The sequence below is a fragment of the Aspergillus steynii genome (genome assembly GCF_002849105.1).
Source record: "Aspergillus steynii IBT 23096 chromosome Unknown P170scaffold_5, whole genome shotgun sequence".
Taxonomy (NCBI): Eukaryota; Fungi; Ascomycota; class Eurotiomycetes; order Eurotiales; family Aspergillaceae; genus Aspergillus; species Aspergillus steynii.
This window is the reverse complement of record NW_020194402.1, coordinates 193,679-213,571: the sequence shown is the minus strand read 5'-3', so window position 1 is coordinate 213,571 and position 19,893 is coordinate 193,679. Positions and strand designations below refer to the sequence as shown.

Genomic DNA, 19,893 nt, shown 5'->3' with positions numbered 1-19,893 from the left:
TGGATGGAGTGGATCAGGGCGATTGAATCGAATTACAAAGCGATGCGGCCTGTCTTCACGTGACATCTTCATTGCACTAACCCTTCTTGGTATGTGTTTTATGCCTCAGGCATTAACACCATCTATATAGTCAGTACGTCATAGCCCGGACACCCAGACATGCATTCCATTCCTCTAGATATTAGTTGATGGGGTAAAAGACTGATTCTTATTCACTATTCCATTAACATTATACGCTACGAAACTAGTGTTCTGGCTCTCCAGTTGCTTCATGAGCTTCTACTCCTCAGCTTACGAATGGAAATATATTTCCCGGGCACCACTTATACTAGATGCCAGTACCACTTCTAGAGTCACCGAAAAGGGTTCTGATTTCAATGTTTTGAAATTTCCTTTAAAAGATCTCGCGTTCTATTATACAAAACAGTAAATCAATTACTGACTCCACTCCTTGAGTTAACATATTTGAATTGGAACGGTGAGTGAAATCTTCGTGTTCGTCCACTGTCCCGCAATGCGAACATGTAATGACGGCTTTAAAGAATACACCCGAGAGACAAGACATGAGTGGAAACTTGGCGGAAGATTCAGATGCCCTGGAAGTGTTATTGGTAACTCCAGAGCTGTTGTATGTGTCAAATCGACGCTGATATTGGCGGGGTAGATAGGATCCTCGCAAACAGATGACTTTTGCCATATCAACTGATGATCAGAAGAGCTATGGAGAGGCACTGTATCTGCATAGTAGTCCTGGCTTGAGATCCACAATGATGGATCCGTCAAGTCGGGAAAGTCTGACCAAATTTCCGCTCCATATGTCGTGACAGCCTTAAGTCTGAGATCCAGACCAGATATTTCCGGTAACGGGTCTTGTCTAGTGGCTGTATACTGTAAGTGTATTTTAATTGAGCTGTTTGGAGATATTTGAGCTTGTATAGCTGATGGTTGTTCGGCCCATGCAGACAACAATCCTACTGGGCGTCGACGAATACCCTTGGTAATCTGTCTGTCCTGGCGCATGCAGTAGAATTTGCTGCCGTCAGGAACCCAGACTGGTGGATTCTCTTTCCGCTGCGGTCTGATATGTACTGGGTACGTCCACTCTCCAATTGCTGCTGGACCTCCATTTTGTTGGGTCTTGTCGGAATAGATTCTAACGCGTATTCCGTAAGTGATGAACAAGATCGCAGGGGCCATGTCATCGCGCATTGCGATTTCGCCTCTGCCAAAATCAACGGCAGTACCAATACTAGGCGGAAGCTGGGTGTGTTCCCAGTAAACCTGCTCATGGTGCCGGTGGTGGTGACAAATATGATGCGGCAGCTCGGCAGGAACCACGAACTCGAACGGTATTCGGTACTGCGTTTCGGCTTCCAAAGCCTTTGATATGCCAGATGAATGAGTTCCAGTAGGCTGTTTCATGTGAAGAAATGTGCTTGAGGCAATGGATGGTGGTAGTGGAATGTTGTTTCCATTTCTGTCGATTTCTACCTCTGTTTTGCCTAAGAAAGTATTAGTAGTCTGGAGAACTACAAAAAGGAAGCTAGACTACCTTCAAATGATATACTTAATTGTTCGGGTAAGAGCCGCTTTTGGGGTGTCAGAAGCACCTCGCCTTGAATCGTATCTCCAATGCCATAGTGTTGTTGGTTGGATGCTAGGCAGATTTGAACCCTGGAAGGTGGTCGTTGAAATGCCATGGTTTTTCATAACAAGTGCTTTCGAAGGGATGGTGAGCTATAATATCTGTTAGCCTTTCAAGGTACATCCTTGCTTTGAATTTAAAGTTGAAAGTAAAAAAAAGAAAAAAGAAAAAAAAAGAAAAAAGAAAAAAAAAAAGGCGCAATCGGTGGTTTCTACGAAAGAAGATTTACTTCGGCATTCGGTCCATTTGCCGAGCTGCGTCGGTCTCCGGGTATATGGACTTTAAGGTGCTGCAATCTCCCCGTACTTTTCTTGTTCAAAAAGTAGTATACGTAATTTTTCATTAATTACTCAAAATTAGAAAACTTGCTATTGTTTTCTTCCATATTCACCCTTTCCGTTCATATTCAGAAGGCCTCTTCTACAAGCGGAAGTACGAATCGGCAAGAGTTCATCTTCCCGAACGATGAATCATCCGCCACCCGTCGGTTCTCCTGCCTCTCGGTCAAATGCAGTCGCGCCGGCTGCTTCAGACATCCCCTTTCCGTCTAATCCACTGATTAGGCACTAGCACCTGACCTGTCCAAGAAGAATCTGCATTGAATCCCTTATCTATGCCTGTCCTCAAGCACCAGGCCAAGCGTCAGAGGAAGAAGCCCGTCGCGTACGTCATGATATTGCCTCCCCACTCAATGATCTACTAACCTCCTTCAAGCTGCCATCGCTGCCACACCCACAAGGTCAAATGCTCTGGAGAACAGCCTTGTGCTAGATGTCGTCAGGCCGGCTGTGATGACGAGTGCCAATACACTCTGCGCGACCGCAAGTTGAAAGTCAACGAGAGGTAATAGTCTTGAGCCACGCATCCTGTATGAGTAGGGAGTGCTTACAACCATCCAGCTATCTGGACCAGATTCTCTCTGAGAATAATCAATTGAAGGAGCAACTACGCTCTTCTCATACTCCCCAGTCATCGCCCGCTCATCTATCAGATACACTTGCGCCGCAGGACCCGTATCCTGCAGTGCAAAATCCACTTATAGGCGAGCGCGCATGGTTCTATCCGTATGATCCATCCGCCCCTCCGATCTACATGGGAGAGGCTGCCTGCACGGCCTTTGCAACAAGGCTGCGGCAATTTATAACCGATGATCCAACTACGTCGCACGTTGCTCGGACCCAGTATACCCCCGAGTCGTTGCTAGTCGAAGCCGAAACGCATTGGCCGGGACTCGCCCAGGCCCGTCTATTGGTTCGCATTGTATTCAATCAACTCAGCCGTGTCTACCATTTATTCCTGAGGAAGTCTACCCTGGAGCAGCTAGAAAGTATTTATCGCACTCCGTCATTGCGGGATGACCCGGCCTTGACCTGCAAATTCTTTGCTCTCTTTGCCCTAGGGGAGGTCTACTCTGCTCGTACTGTCTCATCGTCTGGAGGTCGAGTACCAGGCACGAGATACTATGTACGCGCCATGAACCTCATACCAATAATGCCGGAAAGGCCGGGAATGATTCATGTTGAAAGTCTGCTGCTGCTGGTATGATTCTATGTTGACCCGCAGGATGGTCCTGTCGCGCTAACCATCGACTAGTCATTATTTTCATACTTTCTGAATAGACGTCATTCAGGATATATGCTCGTTGGAAGTGCAATGCGTCTCGGTCTTATCTTGGGCTTGAACCACAATATCCCTGCTCGCCAATGTACCGACCCCGTCGAGCGTGAGCATCGCGCACGGCTTTGGTGGGGTATCTACATTTTTGACCGCATGTATACATCTAAAATCGGATTCCCTCTCCAAATCCGGGACGAGGATATATACGTTGATATGCCTGCAGATGTTGAATCTCCTGTGGCGGGAGAGCAGTTCTCAGACACGGCTTATCTAGTTTCTAGCATTCGCCTGGCCCGCATAACCGGGCAAATAATAGACAAGATATATAGCCGCAAGCACCACCAAGAATCGTTCCTTCAAAGGGAACAGCAGCTCTTGCTTGCATTACAGGAATGGCTGCAATCGCTTCCAGCCCACATCCGATTGAGGCCGGAAGAATCTCCACCTAAGCACATTGCCTCTCTTCATCTTCAGTTCAACCAAGTTAGTCAATGGCTCCATTCCAAAATGATTTGGTGTTTATTAATCAGGATCCAGTGTGTGATTTTGGCAACACGTCCAATCATTCTTCATGTTCTCTTCCAACGACGCGGCCAGCGCGAAAGCCAAGAAGACCTTCCACAGCCGGTTGGCACTCTGAGTGAAGCTTGTATTCATGCTGCAAGGCATTCGCATGCACTAGTCATCGACGAATGGGTCAATGGATCACTGCCAATGTATGGATATTTCTATGCTCAATATCTTTTCTCTGCTGTCATTGTGCTGGTAATATCGAGTCTACTGCCATCCATCGGAAATCCTGCCGATATCGAGTCTCTTGACACAGCTATCGAAATCCTCCACAGAATGAGTGATCATGGAAACCTTGCAGCCGCCGAGTTCTATGAGAATCTCAGACGTGTCAAACAAGTTCTACCAACAGATAAGAGTGCTAATGTCGATCACGATAACCAAACTCAGATGCCAGGACAAGCTCTCTATAGCCCCATAATCCCAACCAACGGCGCGCACGTTATGGAACCTGCTGCCGCTAATTTTGCTGGGTTTACCACGGAGATGGCATTCTTGGAACCTACTATGCAAGAGTTTCTGGGCAGGTCGGACAATGAAATGGACTTGGTTGATCCAGATTTACTCACAATTGAGGGAGCAGCAGGGCTCAACGCTTGGCCAACGCCATTCTGGACATCTTGACCATGGCTTGCTGAGATACCGAAATCTTACTGTCGTTGAAAGAGTTACATTATGATACCCGCCTGTATATGCCATTTTTTTCTAAAAAGTATAAAATACCTCGTGCACTGATTTGAACAAGATGGGTTGTTGGACAAGAGTTGGCAAATGTATGCATGTCAAAATGATGTTGCTGGGGATGTGTAGCACGCGTGACCTTTGAAGTTTAGACTAGCTGAAATTTGTGAGATCGATCGAGAGCGGCTTTTGCAAGTAGTGGGAGCAATCACTTTTTCTTCTTCTTCTTTGGTCTGTGGTAAATGCAGCCTCAGGAATGGAGAATGCCGATAGATCTGTCGCCCAATCGGGATTAGTGCCCCAGCCATGTCGGGTCGGTCACGTGCTCACGTGTCGCGTCGGGGCACCGGCTCCGGTCGAAATGTCTCCCCTTCTTCTTCCTCTTCTCACCACAGCATCAGCAAACCAAGTCGCTCTCAACCGGCTTTTTTACGGGGCCTGTCAGTTTCCTTCTTGTTTTGAACTTTCAGTCATCTCGATCCTTGATATCTCAAAGTTTTCATTGGCCTCGATCTCTTCGAAAACCCGTCGGCGCGTCGTCTCCATGGCTTTCATTGTCGCTAGGCCTGGCCCCTTTGCCTACCAAGGCACCATTTGTACAGGCTACCCTCATCTAGCTTCCTAACTTTCTTCATTTGCATTTAATGTCCCTTTTATAAGGCTAGGACTTTTGTGATGGCGCATGTCATCATAGAAATCCAGCATTTAAAAGGTGTGGTGAAAGCTAGGAGTCTAACCCTAATGTAACCCAGTCGGTCAAGTGCCATTTTGGCAAAAGTTTCGCGGTTCAAGGTGGTGGAACTACCGGACGGTCGAATCAACTCGAGGAGATCAAAGGTTTTCCGTTGTCCAGAAAAGCCAAAAGACGGTTTTCCATGCGTTTGAAGCTCCTGAAATAGGGACACGCGTCGGTTACCTATGCTGGACGCTACACTTGATCACAACGGATGGATTCTCTATGCCTGAATACCTGGAGCATTGGAAGCGACAGTAGGTGAAACATGTCGGGCACCCGATGGTGTCTTTGGGATACTCTGCTGCGCCGGTGACACTGGGAATCCCAACGGGGGCACGGTTTCTGGTACGATAAATTGCGCATTACAATTTGATCGATCCGAAGACAACAATATCGTCTTCGGACGTATGCCTACACGCGACCATGAAGTCAGCATGCGAAATGGATCCACTCGCCGGTATCACCCTAAACTCTTGACAATGTCCAGGCGTTCTCGAGAATTAGGGTGGTAGCGAGATTCATTGAACTGTTGTGCGGAATGGTCTTTGGCCAATGATTGCTGCCTATGCAATATCGCCAAAATCCTCCGGCTTGTTGTCACCTTCCGGGCATCGATCAATAATGAATGCGCAATTGTTACCTCTTGGGACTGATGTCACCCATTTCCCATCCACCAGGCGTCTACCATTCCGTACATGTTTCCAACCTCGAGTTTCCTGGGCAACTCGTACCTATTCTCCAACTTCCGATCTTCAGCTCATTCGTTCCTTTCGGAGGCTAGAGATCCCGCAATCGCGGCACCAGCCACTGCTTTGCGCTCCAATCGGAGGTCCTGATCGACCGTGTCAACCATCTCTTTGCAATGTAGATTGCAAATAGATCGATGGGCGCCGACCAAGGCGGCATATTGTCGCCCCTCCTCTGGAGAAGGAAGCGGTTTTTATGGATGTTTTTTGTCCGCTTCGTTGATGCCCTCCAAAGCCTCCTGGTGCGGAGAGGAAACAAAATCCTGTCCCGAGGGGTACTGTACTACACACAAGGGACCCGGGCCTTGCGACTGTGAACGCTGTCTTGACGAATCGGACGGCGTGTTGACAAAGAGTTAGGAGATGGAGATTTTTCGTCAAAGGCATCCGACTGAACCTGCTTTGAGACGATGAAATTCTGTTCTTACCCGTGCAAAAGAACGTGAGACTGGTTGCTGATGCTGGTGTTGTTGGGTCGTTATCTCCATCCTAGTCGTTCAACTTCGGGTTCTCCGTGCTCTGCGACGATTTACTCTCCTTGGCCCCCATGGATCTCTCGGAACCCAGCGCTGTTACGATTCGACTGCCACCAGTTGCTCTCCTCTCCGTGTGAAATTTGATATTTGTCCTTTTGGTGATAAGCGTGCCCCTGATACAACCGGTGTCTGGCAGCATGGGCAGCAGTGAGCTTTGCAGGATCCTCATTAGAGTGATTACATCCTAGGATTGTCGGTAATGCTTTTCTGCTGCCTTGTTGTTATTCATTTGGGAGCAGGATTTGAATACTTGCATGCATTCACGGACAGGTTGAATCGATCACGAAGAGAGTATACATCAGTCCGATCATCAAGTGATTGCGTTTGGTTTCCAGGGACGGGCGGCTTCAGGGGGGTGGTCGTTGTGAGCTCTGAGTAATCAAAGCCGGACGCTTGCTGGAGTTGGTTCCGACTCATCAACTGCCGTTTCCTTTTCGGAGGAAACGGCCTCTTTTTTTTTCCTTATAAGTGCTCCCGATTCCGTTCATAAATTGACATAGCTAACTACTCTGAAGGAGAAGTCCAACGATTTAGCAGCGTCTTTCATCGGATACTTGCAACTTGTTTGTTATATTGGGCGACGCATATCGTATTTTTTTTATTTTTATTTTGTCCTTGCTCTGGCATACCTGATATCTCAATTCAAATTCCATTTGCATTCGTTTTTTCCGGGATAGTTCTCCTGATATTCTTATAGCCACAAACATACTGAGCAGTCATTTGAAACCAGACTGTCCGGGTATACCTTTACCAATGCCAATCCTTCATTTTCATCTTGCAATTCCATGTTCTTCAAATTCATCTTCATACTGCATAGTTGTGCCTTGGCGTCATCCCACGGAGGGCTGACTAATGTGGCCGGTGCCCCTCCAAAAAAATTGCCCCGCCGCGGCGATAGTGGAAGGGAAAGGAACGTTCCGGCGATCGCTGGCCATAATTTTTTTTCCCTCTTATTGTCAACCTGTCGCGTCCTTCTTTAAACACTCGCAGTCTCATTCTAGCCGCGAAATTTTTTCTATCTACCTTTTCGTTATTCGCGACGCTTTTTACACCTTTTATTTGAGCATTTCCCCCCACACGCTCTGACAATGTCGACAGAAGCGAACGTCGAGTCGCAGTTCCAGAAGCCCGGTGATCTGGTGGAGAGGAATGATGACACCGGTGTGATGCAGGTGGAGAGTATGTGCATGAACTGTCATGACAATGTAAGTACTTGGTACCTGTTGATCGGACAGTTTAAAACAAGAAAAAGGAAAAGGAAAAAGCAAGTTGACACGCCGAGCAGGGAATTACCAGACTTTTACTCCTCCGCGTGCCCTTCTTCCGCGATATCATCCTCGAGTCCTTTGAGTGCGAGCACTGTCACTTCAAGGACAACTCGGTCAAGTCCGCCGGTCAGATTCAAGAGCAGGGATCCAAGTACACTCTGGACGTCGAGAACGAGGGAGATCTTCAGCGCCAGGTTATCCGAAGCGATGTCTCCATCTTCAAGGTCGAGTCGTTGGGTATCGAAATGCCCAAGGGCGAGAGTCAGATGACGACGGTTGAGGGTGTCATTCAGCGCATTCACGAGTCTCTCTCCAGCGAGCAGCCCCTGCGAAAGGCGCAGGCCCCCGAACTCCACGACGCTCTGCAGCCCATCATCGACAAGCTCCAGAAGATCCTCGACAGAGAGGGATACCCCTTCACCGTTTCCCTGGACGACCCTACCGGCAACTCGTGGATCGCGCCCTCGACCAACGATGGAAACCGGTACCGTCGCCGCAACTACCCCCGTACCCACGAGCAAAACGAGGAGCTTGGAATCGCGGGTGACCCCAACGCCGTGAAGAGCGAGGGTCAGACCCTGGAGAGCGCCGACGTTGACGAGTCCGAGATCGTCGATGGCCAAGTGTACAGCCTGCCTGCCGAATGTCCCGGCTGCAACAAGGATTGCTTCGTCAACATGAAGAAGATCAACATCCCCTACTTCAAGGAGGTCTTCATCTGGGGTACTGTCTGCGACCACTGCGGATACCGCACCAGCGAGGTCAAGACCGGTGGTGAGGTTCCCGAGAAGGGCAAGCGCATCACTCTCAAGGTCGAGGACGAGGTGGATCTTTCGCGTGATATCCTCAAGTCCGACACCTGCGCCCTCCACAGTGACGAGCTGGAGGTTTCCGTCCAGCCCGGTACTCTGGGTGGTCGCTTCACCACCGTCGAGGGTCTGCTTACCGAGATCCGCGACCAGCTGCGCGGCCAGATCTTCGACGTCGACGACACTGCCGGCACCGGCGGTGACAGCATGGCCGTTTCCGACAAGGAGAAGTGGGAGCGCTTCTTCAACCGCCTGGACGCTGCCATCAAGGGCGACCTGAAGTTCGTCATGACCATGGAGGACCCCATGGCCAACAGCTACGTCCAGGACCTGTGCGCCCCCGCCGTGGACCCCAAGATCACGATCGAGGAATACACCCGAACGGACGAAGAGGAGGAGGACCTGGGTCTTAAGGACATGAAGGTCGAGGGCTACGAGGAGGACGCCGAGAAGAAGGACGAGCCTGCCGCCGAGCAGAAGTCGTGATCGAGATATACCCCGAGGTTCTATCTTTCTTTTTATGATGTGCATGATTATTCTCTCTTCTTATTTGTTCATACTGTAACGTCCTGTGCATACATGGTGGATCTATCTGCCAAATGCGTTTGAGTTGTTTTATGCCTATAGATATCCGATGCAGATGTGGTGTGTTTTACATGGTGTGGCTGGGGTGACTGTCTTTACTGTCTTGCATTTCAGGTTTTCTTTGCTATGGGACGGTTGGAAAAAGTTCGAGAAGTGAATTGATTTTTATGATGTTCTTGCAGTGGCATGATATTAGAATAAATGGCATTGTTTCGACACCAAGATACTCTGTTTTCCAAAACTAAGAAGGTCCGTTTTCATAATGTCTAGATTTTCCATCAAGCCCTGAAAAGCCCAAGTAATCGTTAATATACCATGAAATGATCTATGAAATACTTTACGTTTCTACTGAGATTCCCAGGAAGTATAAATTCTATAGTTCGTAAGGAAATGTCATTAGATAGTTTGGAAGGCAATTCGACCAAGATCAGTCTGATTGCAAGCCGTAAATCAATTACGGTTGCTTTCCAAATCCTAGTAACCCTCGGAGAAATGACAGGAAGCCATTCTTAGATGGTGGCCTTTGGTGACGGCCGAAGGATGCTTGGATGCCGCGACCTCAGTGAGGCAGACACGGCTGTCGACGACACTCACAGGGTCTGTACGCATCACGCGAATGGCATCGTCACCCAAAACCAAAACACCGGGCGTGGTAGCGGTGATGTCGTCTGTCCGTGCCGCTCAAGAGTCTTTTCCACCAGGGACCGTTCCCAAGGCGACCCTCATCATCCCATAGCAACATTCCTCGATGGACATATCGGCGTTAACCTCAACCCCGGGTTCACTTCGCGAAAGGGTTCGCATGGATCGTCACCCGATTAATCCTCAACGACTCGTACTCCGTCTCGCCGTCCTTCGGCTGCACCACCCTCCCCTTCTTATCAACCTTCACGTTCGCCTTCTCCAGCCTCGACAGCACATCCCCACCCTCATCCTGCGCCGTCAGATTCAGCACCTTCCCAAACACCGTGCTCGCCCCGTCCAGATGCGGCGCGCCCGCAAACGTGATGAAGAACTGACTCCCGTTGATGGTTGCGCCTGTTGCGCCCTGCGATCCGGGCGCCGTTCGGTCCTTGACGGGTCGCGACGCCATGGACAGGATCCCGCGCGTGTTGTGTCGTAGAGCGGGGAGGTGGATTTCTTGGTTCAGTGCGCCGGGGTGGTTGATTGAGGTGCCGCCTTTCGGGATGTCGTCGAACGGAAGCATCGATTTGGTGGCGCTGGAGGTGTCGGATCCTGCGGGCCCCAGGGAGATGTCGCCACCTTGGATCATGAAGCCGGGCATGAGGCGGTGGAATGGTGTGTCGTTGTATGCGCCGCAGGCGCAGAGGGCGATGAAGTTCTGCGGGGTGGGATGTTAGTGTTATGTTGCGTTCGCGTTCTGAAATGGTGTGCGTAAAGCGAATGAGGTGCCATCGAGGGCAGGCATCGAATAGATATAGTCACGTACCTCTGTCGTCTTGGGCACTGCCTCGCAGAAAAGCTCGACTTTCACGTCGCCGTGCGTGGTGTGAAGCTAGACGTTGCGGGGATGATTAGCAAGGATTTCGTACCCGTGGGGTGAAACCAGTAAGATGGAAGATAAAACACTCACAGTGACAGACATGATGGATTGCGATGACAGTACTCGAGACCAAGACGTGAAATGGGAGAAGGATGAAAAGACGAAGCTTCAACGCTGACGTCGCGGAAGCAAATCCGCCGGTCACATGACAGGCGTCGATATAGCAACGAGCAGGACAGCTTCATCCACCACCAACCATTCGTCAGTAAACCACGTCCGACAGTCCAGCATGAATAACAGACCTGTCGAGCAGGCCCTGGGCACGCTGGTGCCCACCCATGCAAATGACATTCCCCAAGAGCTGCTCAGCTTGGCTCTGTCTCTTGTTGCGCAGTCGCGAAGCTTGTCTGCTAGTCTGAAGCCCGAGGAAGAAATCGCACGACCCTATGCTTGCGCGGAGATTGCGTGTAAACGGTACAGTTCCCACCGAACGATAATCGTTCGGCTTGCTCTATTGAATTGACATACTAATCATCTTCTGTCCAATTTATAGGCTAACCAGAGCCCTCAAACTCCCTCCCTTACTCGGCCGCCCGCCATGCCCACCACGCGCCTATAAAAAGCTCTACTCCTACCTCGATCGCTCCTTAACCTCAAGCACCGCAGGAACAAAGCGTTCAGCAAGCGACTCAGCCCCTGGAACCCCCTCGCGAACAGGCTCTACCCCGTCGACGCCGACAAAAGAATCCAGACCGACCCGGACACCATCCAAAGCCACAATCGCCACGCCGCGCGGTCTCCAAAACACCCCCAGCAAGTCAACCCCCTTGAAAAAGTCAACGACTCGCCCCGAGAGCCCATCCGCCTCGCGAACACCCCGCTCATTCGCCAACTTCCGCTCCAATGGCATCTCCGGCGCCTCGATCGTCCCCGATGCGCCTGCCTGGGTGATGAATTCCATCCGAACCGTCTGCAAGACTCTTTCCACGCCTGCGCCGCGAACAAGCACCTGGTCCCGGCCTCCTATCTCACGAACACTCCCGCCGCACGTGTTCGCAGGAGTCTCGTCCGTTCTGTACTTCGTGTCCAAGGTCTCCGCCAACGAGGGCGAATCCGACGAGCTAGACGAAGACATGCTGGAGTTCGTGGAGCCCGTGATGCTCGCCAAGGACCGCGAGAAAGACGAAGACTTCAAGGAGCTCGTCGATGCGTTGATCGTGGCCGTTTACTTCCTGGTCCTTGCGCGACGACGAACACCCAGCCCTTCGTCGACCGAGGTCCCCTCCGGCGAAGAGGCGCGCAAAATGGACAAGAAGACGTTCTCGGAGATGCGGCAGACAGCGCTCACGAGTCTTGGGCTTCCCACGACGGAGAGGAGGCATCGCGACGACGTGGATCAGTGGATTGCGCTGATCATGGAGCAGAGCTGGGCGAATGGGAAGGAGTGGTTCGAGAACATCCCGCAGGCTGGCGAGCTGGATGGGGATGAGGCGTATCTTTCGGATGTTGGCGCGGATGAGGACGATGGGGGGTTGAGGGATGGGAAACGGCCCAAGATGATGGGGAAGGGTCGGGCGTCGATCTTTTCGAAGGCTACTGAGAGAGGTGGGTTGCTGCCTGGTTTGGGGACTATGATGCAGGATCGAGTGGATTATTTGAGTGATGACCGGAGGGAGGATTTTGTGGAGTGGAAGGCGGATTTGATGGCGAGGATCGAGCAGATGGAGAGAACTGCTCCGCCTGTTGCCTGAGGCTGACTTCAAGACATGGCCGAATACCGGTTGACTGAGAGAACATGTCTCTTGAGACGCAAATTGTGATACCCTTAGAATGTCAAAATTTTGAAGATTCCAAATCTAATCATGTTATTCTAGTATGTTGTAGAGTCTAGCTGCCAGAGATAGACAAAAGCGAAAACAGCTCGATCTAGACCGAGACCTTCATATCCAAGAAGTTCGTCGCTGCTACCAGCGCGCAGAAGCAAAAATTGGTATCACTGTCTATAAGAACCCCCAATGCAATAAGACACAAAACATTTATCCACATATCCATAAATAAGAAGCAGCAAGGGTATAAGAGCAACCAGGGAGAAAGGGATGAACAAAAGTCTAGGTCTAGTACCAGATACTCCGGGTTCGATGATGGGGAATCGACTCCTGTCCGTCGCTTTCCAGCTCTTTCATCGTGTCGTAAAGGAAGAAGTCTATGAGGATTGCGTTGAGACCCGGGCCCTTGGTCTCGTGCACGCTCTTGTTGCGACGCTTTTGAGTGCTGCATTTCTCTTGTTCGTCTTGCGTGGCAGGGGCCTGTAAATGCTGAGAAGGGCCGTCTGACGTGGCGTCGTCAACCGGGGCTGGGACCAGTAACGTCTTGGCCTCGGGATGTCGTAGTTCAATCTCGCGCCGGATCAGCTCGACACACCAGATACTCGTTGCGCGCAATTCCACCTCCCACGTCGAGCCGCTGGGGATGACCTTCTGGTTGCGGATATGGCTCTCGAGAGGAGGTGAGTATCTGAGGCAGCCAAGCTGGTGCAGCATTTGAGGGATTCGGTAGTCTAGGATTCGTCAATGGCATGTTATAAATTGTTGATGCTTGAAGTAACATACCTGCGAACATGGTGATTTTGTCGATGTCGTGGAATTCACCGAAGCCCTCGCCATTGAAGCAAGCCCACAAGTCGGCGATGAGAATCTGGGCCCGCTTGTACAGACGCACCCGTCGTCCCTGGAAGCTGGTCTCGTCACGGAAGCAGGGGAAGTTCTCGGCCAGAAGATTCACGAGAGCAGCGGCCGAACGGCTAGAACTATAGATACAGTTCAAGAAGCTTCCATCAAAGTCCTAGAAATGGTCAGGGTTGCAATCCATGGGAATCGACGGCATGAGGAGTCCAAACGTACCTTACAAAGGACACGGCCTGCCTCTTGCAGACATTCAAGTCGCTCTTTGAGCAAGGGAATTTCCTCGTCAGTTGCAGATCGGAAGACGTGCCTCAGCAACGACTCGGTGCATTCATCCTCGTTGGCCCAGAATTCGGGAGTGGTAATTGGGATCTCTGCGAGTCTTAGTATTGCGAGGTTTCGAATTGAAGACAGCATAGAGTTTGAGCAACCTACCTTCATCCAAGGCCCTTTGCAATGCGGCGACTAAACTCCAGTAGCCAGTCCACTTCCGTCCGCGATACTCGATGGCAAAGCGTTTCTCATCCGGCAGCTCGGACCAGAAACTGAAATTGAGTAGGTCCATGGTGAAGACGAAATCGACGGTGGCCTCGTCCTTGGTCTTTGGGTGCAATTCATGTTGCGACCATGTTTGCGTGGAGTAGCCTTTCTTCTGCATCTGGCGCCAGATGGTTTCGGCGGCGGCTTTGACGCTGGCGGGGGTCAAGGCAACGTCGATGGCATTGTCGAAGACATACTGCGCATTCTCTAGAACCTTAGTCTCCGCGGCCTGAGGGTTCGCCGGCCCCCCACCCAAACCTAGGGATTTCCGAAGGAGAGCGAGCAACTCGGGGTCGGCCTCATCGTCGGACATGCTGACGGCGGGATTGATATCGGCAAGTCCAGGAACGAGCACGAATAAACGGCAGAGCGAGCTGAATGACGGGCTCTCAGCTTGGAGAAATGTTGAAAACCAGTGGAGGAATGCCAGGCTAAAAAAAGGAGCGAGCAGAAAAATGGATGGTTGATTTAGCGCATGGAGTTCTCCACGTCAGGCACCAGAGAGGAACGGTTTGTCGTTGACCCAAAGAACAAACGATCGTCCAATTTCACCCACCAACCTATTATGACGGATCAGTGGGTAATTCGCGACCTAAAAGGGTCTCTGCTGTCGGAGCCCAAAAGGAAAGACTGCCCCGGGGGAATGTTGTACTCGTATAAGCAAGAGAAAAAAAAAGGAGGAAGAAGCCGAGGAGCAACAATTGAGGGACCAAAATGTTATCGATAATGGATTTCTTTATCTCCTTAGTCATCTGGTTAAAAAAAAAAAAAAAAAAAAAAAAAACGGTGCTTATGTCAGGACAGGGTCCAACCACAGAATAAGCACCGCTAGTCCGACACAATCATCCAATGATCTTGACGTTTGTAGAGTAATATTTACTTTAATGGTTTCGCCTTCGTTTACGGGTCGCTCTGCCCCGTTCGGAGTCACGGATGAGACTGAATGAGCGGACAACTCCGACCTTCCTATCCCAGTCTTCTAGAACGTTCCGCACGGTGGGCAATGGGCAAATCCACTTCTTGAAGAAATGCTGGAAAGTTACTTCGTAGTTAGCCTGCTGTTAGTCTCTTTCCTCGGAGAAAGTCAGCAGAAACTGCCGGACACCAGGCACCCAGGCAGCAAGGTATCTAGGCATCCGGATTAGCAGCCTGAAAGAACAGGCCACCGTTCAATTGGTGCAAACGCAGCAAACAGGGCAAACCAGCAAACAGGGCAAACCAGCAAACAGGGCAAACAAGCAAACACGGGCTGACCTCAGCCCGATCCCGTGACCTGCAGGGCTTCAGCGAGTGTCGGGGAGATGCAGCGCTGTTCCTGGTCCCGTTGGGTCAGGCCGAATGGGAGATCTGATCTGTCCAGTCCAGACGTGCGCAGGAACGAGAGGGGATGGAGATGGCAGGTCGGGGGTGTATCCTCCACGGATCGGCCGTAGTTGACCAGCTGCGTAGGACGGCTGTGAACAAGCCCCGGGGAAACGGCAACAAGAAGGAAATGCGATTGCCTCCCGTTGGAGCTCGGGAGCAGAGAAAGAACCGAGCGGGAACAAAGGTCTGGGGCGGGAGCCAGGCGCCGTAGAGCACAATTGAGCCCAGAGGGCGATTTGGACGGAGGAAGCGCCGTCTGGATGCGGCCCCCGTGGCTGTCGTCATTGCTTTCACTTCCGGCGGACCTTCACTTCTTCTGGAGCAGCGCAAGTCAAGCCTTGCCGGCAATTCACTCCTCCCCACTCTCCTGCGCTCCTTTCTCCATCCTCAATCCCTGCTCCACGCGCTGCCGGTCTCACCTGGCGATGCCTTTCACTCCTCTCGCTCGTCCGTAATATCTCCTTTCATTCTCTGTCGACTGTCGCGCAACGATGGCGCGGGACACTTATTCGCAGCGCTCCCTCGGGACCTTGTCTCGCCGCATCAGAGAGGTAAGACACACTCCGTCCGGCTCCTCCCTCCTGCATCTGCGGCATTCGCTAACTATCTCTCGCTAATCCTCTAGTCGCGAGTGCTTCTGGTCGGCGCCGGTGGCATCGGATGCGAACTGCTGAAAAACCTCCTCCTCTCGGGCTTCGGCGAAATTCACATTATCGACCTAGATACGATAGATCTGAGCAACCTGAACCGTCAGTTTCTCTTTCGCTTCGAGCACATCAAGAAGTCCAAGGCATTGGTACGTAGCCTCCCGACCGTTCGCCCGACACGACAACCTCGTATCAACTCCGGATTCCCCGATCTCGAACCTGCATATTTGCTTCTCCCTGCGATGGATTTCTCTGACAAGACCGGTCCCGATATAGGTTGCGAAGGAAGTGGCACACAAGTTCAACCCGAAAGCGAAGCTGGAGGCCTACCATGCGAACATCAAGGACACCGAATTCGGCGTGGACTGGTTTGGCAAGTTTAACATTGTATTCAATGCGTTGGACAACCTCGATGCCCGCCGTCACGTCAACCGAATGTGCCTGGCTGCGGACGTGCCGTTGGTCGAGAGTGGGACGACGGGATTCAACGGACAGGTGCAAGTGATCAAGAAGGTAGGGTCGACTGGTCGCGAACGGTGGATTCCTTCGGTCGGGGTGGTATTTGCTGACGGTCTGACAGGGGGTGACTGAATGCTACGATTGCAACTCCAAAGAGGTACCCAAGTCGTTCCCCGTTTGCACTATCCGCAGCACCCCGAGCCAACCCATTCATTGTATTGTCTGGGCTAAAAGTTACCTCTTTCCGTGAGCCTACCCGTACCATCCATGCATGTCCAACGCATCCAACTAACCGGCATCGGCTGCAGTGAACTTTTTGGGATCAGTGAAGACGAAACACCGGAGCTCGATAACACGGAAGATAGCGACAATGGTAGGCTATGGTCTCGCTAATTCCACTCGAGCGAGGCTAACAGATCCAATTTAGCGGAAGAAATCGCGAACCTCCGGAAAGAAGCTCAGGCTCTCAAAGAAATCCGCGAATCCATGGGATCCTCGGAATTTGCCCAGCGGGTGTTTGGGAAGGTCTTCAATGAAGACATAGACCGGCTACGTGGGATGGAGGACATGTGGAAATCCCGCGAGCCTCCCACGCCGCTAGAATTCGAGAAGGTGCAGACCGAGTCCGCCGATGTTCATCCCAGCGTATCCAATGAGGATCAGAAAGTATGGTCCTTGGCGGAGGATTGTGTCGTTTTCAAAGACAGGTTCGCGATGCCTTCCCTTGGATTTGATGGTTGGGTTTTTTCTGACCCTGTCACAGTCTGGATCGATTGAGTAAACGTCTAAAAGAGCTCCAAGAGTCATCGCAGGGCGACACCAAGCCCATTCTCGTTTTTGACAAGGACGACGTCGACACCCTCGATTTCGTTACCGCCAGTGCCAACCTGCGCGCCACGATATTTGGAATTGACCCGAAATCGAAATTCGATACGAAGCGTACGTTCACCAATGCACCTAATCCTTCACTCGTACTGACTTTTGTAGAAATGGCCGGAAACATCATCCCAGCGATAGCTACCACAAACGCGATGACCGCCGGTCTTTGTGTCCTCCAGGCTATGAAGGTCTTGAATAATGACTACGAACATGCGAAGATGGTACGTTGTGCCCTCCAATTATTCAAGCGATTCTAACGGTTCTCCGACTAGATCTTCCTCGAACGTTCGGGCGCCCGAGCGATCAACTCTGACTCCTTGAAACCGCCGAATCCCAACTGTCCAGTGTGCTCCGTTGCCCATGGCCGACTAAAATTTGATCCCGAACGCGCCACGATTGGCAATCTCGTAGAAGACATTCTCCAATCACAACTGGGCTATGGCGAGGAGGTTTCGATCAGCACCGAGCAGGGGATCTTGTACGATCTAGACCTCGAAGACAATCTTCCCAAGAAACTGTCCGATCTAGGAATCAAAGACGACACTTTCATCACGGTGGTTGACGAAGAGGACACGGAACCTCGCGTGAATCTGGAACTCATTGCCGCTACGGAGAAGTGAGTTAACTCTCGCTCTGGTTCACATTGACACTTGCTAACCACCCCTTAGATCCGAAACACCAGATGAGCAGAAGGCCGTCTCCCTCGACAAAGTCCCGGAGATCCCGCGTCAACCGAAGAAGCCCGCCCCTGCTCCTGATGAATACATGAACGGGCACGCTCCCGCCGGCCGCAAACGTGATGCCGAAACAGCAGGTCTCAGTAACGGCGAGGGTGACCGCGTCAAACGCGTTGCCAGTGTTTCTGTCGTCGAGGGCGACAGCAACGGTGACGGGGCGCATCCAATTGTTCTAGACGAGGCGCAGAACGGAGGAGCCATTCTAATCGACGACTGAATGATGCCACATGAGACAGATCTAGAGGAGTATTTGGAATAAATGGGAGGTGTTGTCTTACAAACTCTCTCAATCTTAAAGGGATCTTCGGTGCAAGGTCTGGGGTTGGTCGGTCGGTCGCGTTGGGTTATTCTCTCGCTCTTCTTTTTCTATTATTATTGTTCTATCTTTCTTGTAACATACATCATGAACACGAAGTCTGCTCAGAATAGAATTTGCTATCTGATTTGATATTATGCAACCCACCATCATCATATTACACAGCGCTCAACCCTCCATCTAGATTCAGCACGCAATTGTTGGCATACTCGTTGCGCGCCAGAAACACCGCTGCATCTGCTATCTCTTCAGGCTTGCCAAACCTCCGCAACGGAATAGTTTCTTTCAACCGGCCAGTCTCACCCGCACTAAAGTCTACAAAACGTCAGCTCATCCATCCTACACATCACGGTCACGAAGGAGAAAGGGAAAGAAACAAACATACCCGCAATCATCGGCGTCTCGATATACCCCGGCACGATAGCATTCGACCGCACTACCACATCCCTCAACGAGCTCGCAGCCTCCACGCTCAACGACCTCGTCAACCCCAGCAATCCCGCCTTGGATGCCGCGTACGGCACCGCCCCCGTCCCGCCCTTAACCGCCAGCAACGACGAGATGTTGATAATGCATTTCGAGACTGGGCCGCCCGCCCGCTCTTGACCCCGGTTCCTGAGTCTGCTGCGGATCGAGGCGCGGAGTAGCGCTCGCGACGTTAGCATCGCGCCTTCGAGGTTCGTGCGCAGCGTGCGTGAGATATCCGCTGGTTCCTGCTTCGCGAGGATGTTGGAGAGGGAGATCCCCGCTGCGTTGACCAGGATGTCTACGTTTTGCTATGCGTTGGTTAGCGTTGTCCGTTCTCTACGAAGGGGTATACCCAGCAGGGCAGGGAAGGGTAGGGTAGCGTCAAGGTAGGATAGAGGGCATACCATCGCCTTCTCTAATTCGCGATTCCACTCGCTCGCCTCCGATACATCGCCGACTAGGAGACTGATGCGCTCGGACGCCGGGACCAGCGATCCCGGGGGTCGGTCGATGGCCTGGTCCTGGTTTTGATCGTCCGGGCTCCGCAGACCATCCTTCTCCTCTAGAGCGCGAGCAGCGACCTCCCCGTCCGGAAGAGTCACGCTCTCGTCCGCCGCCGTCGCTCTCTGCAGACGTGTCGCGGCATGCGCAAGGCGTTCAAATGACCGTCCCACGACGATGACCTTTTCGGCGCCTTCGTGCAGGAACCGCTCGGCGATGGCGTAGCCGATTCCTGAGGACCCGCCGGTGATCAGGCACGTTCGGCCGGAGAGTTGGGTGCCGGGGGTTTTGGTGATGGGGTAGTTGTCTTTGATGGGGGTTGATGAGATGGTTCGAATAGAAAGGGGGAGTGGTTTAGGGGCTAGAAGGAGCGGTGCTTTTGTGCGACACGCTCGGAGAGGGAGCAGGGGATTCATTTCGTCGATGTATGTAGTTTGGATGTAGGAACTATTTGGTTGGTGCTTGGATGAGGTCAGGGTAGGGGTGTAGATGGGTGTGCGTCCATAGTAGTAGGAGTATTACTAGCAAAATATCACCAAATGGATACTGTAGATAATATAACACCTGAATGAATTATTCCGGGATGTTATCTCAATTGCAGGA

At 51.5% G+C, this 19,893-nt stretch overlaps 8 protein-coding genes across 8 annotated transcripts; 4 read left to right on the top strand and 4 right to left on the bottom strand.

The window, feature by feature from the left end:
- Positions 1-456: 456 nt before the first annotated feature.
- P170DRAFT_426785 (uncharacterized protein) lies at positions 457-1,700 on the bottom strand (the record flags this gene model as incomplete). The annotated part of the gene is made up of 3 exons (XM_024847735.1): positions 457-888; positions 976-1,502; positions 1,568-1,700. The coding sequence occupies 3 exons, from the start codon at positions 1,698-1,700 to the stop codon at positions 457-459; spliced, it is 1,092 nt and encodes a 363-aa protein (XP_024702842.1).
- A 491-nt stretch (positions 1,701-2,191) lies between these two features.
- P170DRAFT_409678 (Zn(II)2Cys6 transcription factor) lies at positions 2,192-4,565 on the top strand. Its single transcript, XM_024846798.1, has 5 exons — positions 2,192-2,308; positions 2,360-2,488; positions 2,545-3,184; positions 3,239-3,745; positions 3,800-4,565. The coding sequence occupies exons 1-5, from the start codon at positions 2,259-2,261 to the stop codon at positions 4,454-4,456; spliced, it is 1,983 nt and encodes a 660-aa protein (XP_024702841.1). The 5' UTR covers positions 2,192-2,258; the 3' UTR covers positions 4,457-4,565.
- Positions 4,566-7,597: 3,032 nt separating this feature from the next.
- On the top strand, positions 7,598-9,279 carry zpr1 (zinc finger-containing protein ZPR1). Its single transcript, XM_024845718.1, has 2 exons — positions 7,598-7,736; positions 7,817-9,279. Exons 1-2 carry the CDS (start codon positions 7,620-7,622, stop codon positions 9,092-9,094), a joined length of 1,395 nt encoding a protein of 464 aa, XP_024702840.1. The 5' UTR covers positions 7,598-7,619; the 3' UTR covers positions 9,095-9,279.
- A 292-nt stretch (positions 9,280-9,571) lies between these two features.
- Positions 9,572-10,840, bottom strand: cyp5 (putative peptidyl-prolyl cis-trans isomerase). The gene is made up of 3 exons (XM_024851616.1): positions 10,788-10,840; positions 10,644-10,709; positions 9,572-10,535 (listed from the first exon to the last, which is right to left on the bottom strand). The coding sequence occupies exons 1-3, from the start codon at positions 10,797-10,799 to the stop codon at positions 9,975-9,977; spliced, it is 639 nt and encodes a 212-aa protein (XP_024702839.1). The 5' UTR covers positions 10,800-10,840; the 3' UTR covers positions 9,572-9,974.
- Positions 10,841-10,967: 127 nt separating this feature from the next.
- On the top strand, positions 10,968-12,516 carry P170DRAFT_510365 (uncharacterized protein). Its single transcript, XM_024854774.1, has 2 exons — positions 10,968-11,171; positions 11,251-12,516. The coding sequence occupies exons 1-2, from the start codon at positions 10,987-10,989 to the stop codon at positions 12,446-12,448; spliced, it is 1,383 nt and encodes a 460-aa protein (XP_024702838.1). The 5' UTR covers positions 10,968-10,986; the 3' UTR covers positions 12,449-12,516.
- Positions 12,517-12,581: 65 nt separating this feature from the next.
- Positions 12,582-14,589, bottom strand: P170DRAFT_385290 (queuosine 5'-phosphate N-glycosylase/hydrolase). The gene is made up of 4 exons (XM_024845717.1): positions 13,814-14,589; positions 13,598-13,752; positions 13,307-13,538; positions 12,582-13,254 (listed from the first exon to the last, which is right to left on the bottom strand). The coding sequence occupies exons 1-4, from the start codon at positions 14,229-14,231 to the stop codon at positions 12,812-12,814; spliced, it is 1,248 nt and encodes a 415-aa protein (XP_024702837.1). The 5' UTR covers positions 14,232-14,589; the 3' UTR covers positions 12,582-12,811.
- Positions 14,590-15,560: 971 nt separating this feature from the next.
- Positions 15,561-18,437, top strand: P170DRAFT_437369 (E1 ubiquitin-activating protein ubaB). The gene is made up of 10 exons (XM_024849352.1): positions 15,561-15,834; positions 15,909-16,079; positions 16,207-16,443; positions 16,511-16,635; positions 16,698-16,762; positions 16,817-17,096; positions 17,153-17,328; positions 17,377-17,489; positions 17,541-17,884; positions 17,937-18,437. The coding sequence occupies exons 1-10, from the start codon at positions 15,775-15,777 to the stop codon at positions 18,220-18,222; spliced, it is 1,857 nt and encodes a 618-aa protein (XP_024702836.1). The 5' UTR covers positions 15,561-15,774; the 3' UTR covers positions 18,223-18,437.
- Positions 18,343-19,891, bottom strand: P170DRAFT_194111 (SDR family NAD(P)-dependent oxidoreductase). Its single transcript, XM_024842722.1, has 3 exons — positions 19,194-19,891; positions 18,707-19,097; positions 18,343-18,636 (listed from the first exon to the last, which is right to left on the bottom strand). Exons 1-3 carry the CDS (start codon positions 19,704-19,706, stop codon positions 18,479-18,481), a joined length of 1,062 nt encoding a protein of 353 aa, XP_024702835.1. The 5' UTR covers positions 19,707-19,891; the 3' UTR covers positions 18,343-18,478.
- Positions 19,892-19,893: the final 2 nt, after the last annotated feature.